Source organism: Medicago truncatula, chromosome 1 (genome assembly GCF_003473485.1).
Source record: "Medicago truncatula cultivar Jemalong A17 chromosome 1, MtrunA17r5.0-ANR, whole genome shotgun sequence".
In the NCBI taxonomy this organism is placed as follows: Eukaryota; Viridiplantae; Streptophyta; class Magnoliopsida; order Fabales; family Fabaceae; genus Medicago; species Medicago truncatula.
Genome location: NC_053042.1, coordinates 4,908,604 through 4,914,251, shown reverse-complemented (window position 1 = coordinate 4,914,251; position 5,648 = coordinate 4,908,604). Strand labels below are relative to the sequence as shown.

Below are 5,648 nucleotides of genomic sequence, written 5' to 3'. Positions count from 1 at the left end.
ACTATACAATGGATTCTTTGGATATTTCTTATCTGAGTCTCACTAGATTCAGCTACTAACTAGCATATACAACATAGCATTCAAATTTTCAAGCCTGAAAAACTGATCTAAAAATAGTTTATCTTATCTTTTACGGTATTTACAGTTTTAGTATTTTTGAGGTATTTCTTCATTTTATCCATTTTTAGAATGTTGGTTGCTTTCGGTTTTTTAGATATTGGTTTGGTTTTTGTTTGATTTTATTTTTTAAACAAAACAAAGTGTGGGACAGACATGTTTTTTTTTTCTTTTTATAGTTTTTTCAAAATAAATAAAAAAAAAAAGAAAAAAAACACATAGATACAAACACCGAACACGATACAGACAGTGACACACCAATATGACTCATAATTTAAGAAAATAACATAATTTAATATAATTATGTGTCGGTGTCGTGTTGATCGTATCCGACACTGAGACACATATAACCCGAGGAGTATCGTTGCTTCTTAAAAAAAGTATTTCTCACATAATATATATATATATATGTACACAGATCCCTATGGAATTAAGTTTGTGCTCCTACAATTTTATTTTCTAAAGTAACTCATTCTTTTTGCTTAATTTAAAGAGACTAGTTTTGTTGTGCTCACAAGTGAAGGAAGGAAGATATATAGAACAAACAAAGTTTGGTTAGTGTGAAAAAAATTGTTCTAGTTCAAAAATTCTAGCTAAACAACAAAATATGAAAATACCAAGTTGAACATTTGTGTTTTTTTTATATGATTTGTTTACTTGTGACCTAATCATTGACTTGTCTTTCCTTCAGTAACAAAGTTCAAACTCAAACCTTTTAGAAGCAAGAAGATGAAGTCCATGATGAATGATAGTAACATTAGTGATGATGGAAACAATCATAACTGGTTAGGATTCTCTCTCTCACCCTACCACATGAAAATGGAGCTTACTTCTTCTGACCCTTCTCAACATCATCATCCTAGTCATCACTACTATCATCATCATCATGATAACCAACCTTCCTCTTCTGTTGTTCCCTCTAACTTTTACTTGATGTCACCTTCACACCTTAACATGAACAATACTTCTTCATTATGTTATGGTCTTGGAGAAAACAACAATTCTTTTCATTCTTCTTTACCTATGATGCCTCTTAAATCTGATGGATCACTTTGCATCATGGAAGAAGCTCTTACTAGATCACAATCTCAAGGTTAGTCTTTTTTCCATATATTTATTTTCTTTCTTCACTATTTTTATAGCTATCATAAGTTTATGCATCAACCTATGAAGCACAGACACTTCTCAAATTAAACATGTTCCCGTGTCTATGTCTGTGTTTGATACCATCAACTACTTTTTTTATAACTAAAGATAGAATAAAGCAAATTTTTTAGTTTTAACTTGTTTTCATTAAATATTCTGAATAGTTTATGCAAATAAGTTTGTAGATTAGTGTTTAATGAGAGTAGATAAGCTAAAATAAGCTATTTTCTTATGACCATTTTGAATTGATTGTTTTAGTGATGATGCCAACTTCATCTCCAAAACTAGAAGACTTCCTTGGTGGTGCAACTATGGGAACTCACAATCATGAATATGAAGGACATGAAAGAGAAACAATGGCTTTGTTAAGCTTGGACAGCATCTACTATAACAACAATGCAGACCATGAAACCAATAGAGAACATTCTTCTCTTGACCATTCATCATACTTTTCAGGTTTTTCTTGTCATGGAATGTATCAAAATCCATTAATGGAAGAAGAACAAACTAAGGAAGAAAGTATTTATAGCTTCAAAAACTTTGTGGCTCCTAGAGATTATTCTATGGAGCAACATCATCATCAAGTGAATAATAGTGTTGGTAGTATTGGAGATGATGGTTCTGTTGGAACAGTTAATGGTTGTGGAGAGTTACAGACTCTAAGCCTTTCTATGAGTCCTGGTTCTCAATCAAGTTGTGTTACTGTTCCAAATCAGATTTCAGCTTCTGGAACTGATTCAGTAGTTGTTGAAGCTAAAAAGAGAGGACATGCTAAGGTTGGACAGAAGCAACCTGCTCATAGGAAAACTATTAGCACATTTGGTCAAAGAACTTCTCAGTATAGAGGAGTGACAAGGTTAGTTTCACTTTTGTGTAACATTATTAATTTGATTCTCATTAATCATCTTCTTTTTAATCCTTGATATGACTAGTTGCTGATTGATTTGATTTTAGCAACGAGATCAAACTAGGGTTGAAACGGTTCAACCTTGGTGTTTATACCGGGCCTTACTTGATGAAGGCCCGACACATGTTAATAAAACTGTTAAAAAATTGAATCACGACTTTTAAGACCATAATAATAATACTATATTGACTTGTTGTGAAGCTTTAACATTGTAGTTTGCCTTATTTCAATTATTTATCATCCGATTCAACCATAGTTAAACCATTCGAATTCTGATGAGGAAGTTTCAAAAATGGTTTTAATTTTATGAGCATTAGCAATTGTTTTAATTTTTCACTTTAGTTCATGTAGTAACTACTTTTTGTTTGTTTGTTGTCTATCAGGCATAGATGGACCGGTAGATATGAAGCACATTTATGGGATAACAGTTGCAAGAAGGAAGGGCAAACAAGGAAAGGAAGACAAGGTTAGTAACCAAAAATTCTTAAAACAATTTTACATTATTTGTAACATAGTACACTTTTTACATCTGAAAATATTGGTCCATTATTCTGACCTGTGTCAACTAACATGTCACATGTTCACATTGTGGATGACAAATCAACAATTCATTGTACATCACAGTTTATTTGGGTATGTACTATGTCCTTTTTCATAGATCTATTTTTTTTTCAAACACCCTATTCCCACTATAACTGATATATATGGTAAATTTTTGTTTGTGAAAATGTTACTAAAGGTGGTTATGATATGGAAGAGAAAGCTGCAAGAGCTTATGATCTTGCTGCTCTCAAATATTGGGGACCTTCAACGCATATAAACTTCTCGGTATGTTTCACGGCATAGTGACTTTAACGACAGAGTTCAAATTCTCTCTGAGACAGTTACAAAATGATCATCGGTGTCAGTTTAATTAAAAATATTTTTCCCCTTACCGGATTATTTTTAAAAAAAAAACGAGCGAAATTTTTTCTGGATTTGTACTCCTTAGAGTCTAATTTCCTTTATTATCTTTGGCAGATTGAAATTTACCAAAATGAACTTGAAGAAATGAATAACATGAATAGGCAGGAATATGTTGCTCATTTGAGAAGGTATAAACACTTATTAACTTGCTATTATTGGAGTGAGGACCCACTGTGGTCCCTAAGAAAAAATGCATCATCTAATTTAGTCTCTTAGAATAATATAGGACAACTTTGAGTCCCTAGAGACAAATAAGTTGTGACAACTTAATTCTTACTTGAACTAAATTGAAAATCATGACAATGTTCGATTAAAGACTAAGTTGTCTCGGTTTATTTTTCTCAAGGATTAGAATATTCTTTTATTTTTCTTAGAGACTAAATTGTGTTAGCCATTTTTTCTTGAGTATCACAATATCCCTTAACTCATTATTTTGTTGCTAAGAACTATCAATTATTGATGTGCTTAATGATATGATGATACTAAGCTTTTGGATGGTTTGCAGAAAGAGTAGTGGTTTTTCAAGGGGTGCTTCAATGTATAGAGGGGTGACAAGGTTTTGCATTTGATTCATATTTGTCTATTTTCCTCTATAGATTATTTAAGAATGATTTTGTACTAACTTTAGTTTTAAATGTTATGCAGACACCACCAGCATGGTAGATGGCAAGCAAGGATAGGCAGAGTAGCTGGAAATAGGGACCTTTATCTTGGGACATTTAGTAAGTCCTTCCAATAAATAGCATTTCCAATCCGTGTACTTCATTACACAGTCATAAATAATAGACTTTTTCAGCATTCAAATTCAAAGTCTCATAAACTTTTTTAGAATGCAGCGTGTATGACACCGACACGTTTAATTACATTTAGTTGTGTTGTGTTCGTGTCTGTCTCGTATTGGTCTCCTAAGAGCGCAATTTTCCTAAAACGTCTAGTAATTTTTTTTGAATTAAATTCAGGCACTCAAGAGGAAGCAGCTGAAGCATATGATGTAGCCGCAATCAAATTCCGCGGCCTAAATGCAGTGACAAACTTTGACATGTCCAAATACAATGTTGAAAAAATCATGTCCAGCAACACCTTGCTTGCTGGTGAACAAGCTAGAAGAACAAAGAAGAGTAAAGAGAGTAATGAAAAAACTGAGGCCAACGAGTGTAACAACAATGTTGTATCAAGTCCAATCATACATAGTCAAGAAGTTGAAGCTGTGACCAACAATGAAAATAATTGGAATCAGTCCCCACAACAAGAGTCAAATACATGTGACCAAAAATTAATTAGAAATTCTGATTTCTCAATGTCCCTACAAGATATCATTGGGATTGATTCAGTAGGAGGATCTAGCCAAGTTATGGTAGATGATTCTTCCAACAAGATGATAAGGACTCATTTTTCAAATTCATCTTCACTTGTGACTAGTTTAAGTAGCTCAAGAGAATGCAGCCCTGACAACAAAAGTACTGGCCCCACAATGCTTTTTCCAAAACCTCCAACAGGGTCAAAAACTTTGAGTCCTATTGCTACTAATGCTGGATCTTGGTTTCCCTCAGCTAGTGCTATCTCAATGTCCCATTTTCCGGTTTTCGCGGCTTGGAGTGATGCTTAGTGCATATTTGGAATGACGAGCATGAACGAAACCACAGTACTATCGTGATTTTGTCAAACTTGTGCTCGGAAAAGGAAAAGAAAAAAAAGAGCAAGGAATAGTTGTTAGGGTAAGAAGAAAAGATGGAATTTGATGTAACATTGATAATATGTATGTTAGTGAAGGAATTTTGGGATTAGTTTGGGGTGTAGGAGAAATTTATGTGTCATTTTAATGTATGCTAGTGGAACAAAACCTTTTCCAATCATAGCTTTTTGGCTCTTTAATTTGTGGATGGAAAATATGTTTATGGAGGGAAAGTGTTATTAGGAGGAAGACTAATGATTAATTTTCAAATCAAAGTGAAATGAAATGATGTTTTGACAATTTGATTTGAGTCTTTTATTATTGAATTTGCTTTATTAGGTGATGTACATTTTTATGGGTCCAGCTAAGTACAACAACGACTTTATGTTTGGCAATAATGCATAAGGTTGTGGTACTATTATTATCTTGTTTAGTTTAGATGTATCTTTGTATTTCTCAAAGTGTTTATGCGAAGGCAAAAATATTGAAGTACACCACTCATCCTCAATCAGAAAGATCAAAAGGTGATGTCGTAAATCTTCCTGCACTAAAGTTTTTGTCTACCCCATTTTCATAATTTGTTTAGATTATTACTTGGTGCATGTTTGGATTCACTTTTGAGAAAGATAAAATGGTTTTAAAGATCTAAATTTGATAATCACATGTTTGAGGTTTTTTCGATTAGAATTGACTATCTCTAAAATTGATTTTTAGTGTGTTTGGTTTAGTTTCTCTCTAGTTGCCGCCACCGCACATATGGTAATATTTACGGTGATAAACGTGGTTTTTTTAAACATAGGCTTTAACTTAGAACTATTATTTGTAATTTCTATCTCTAAA

The 5,648-nt window shown here is 32.8% G+C and overlaps 1 protein-coding gene across 1 annotated transcript; it reads left to right on the top strand.

Annotated features, from left to right (window-relative positions):
• Positions 1-575: 575 nt before the first annotated feature.
• On the top strand, positions 576-5,108 carry LOC25482041 (AP2-like ethylene-responsive transcription factor ANT). Its single transcript, XM_039832553.1, has 10 exons — positions 576-671; positions 809-1,210; positions 1,522-2,119; positions 2,554-2,636; positions 2,795-2,803; positions 2,910-2,998; positions 3,191-3,264; positions 3,642-3,692; positions 3,782-3,858; positions 4,096-5,108. The coding sequence occupies exons 2-10, from the start codon at positions 847-849 to the stop codon at positions 4,740-4,742; spliced, it is 1,992 nt and encodes a 663-aa protein (XP_039688487.1). The 5' UTR covers positions 576-671; positions 809-846; the 3' UTR covers positions 4,743-5,108.
• Positions 5,109-5,648: the final 540 nt, after the last annotated feature.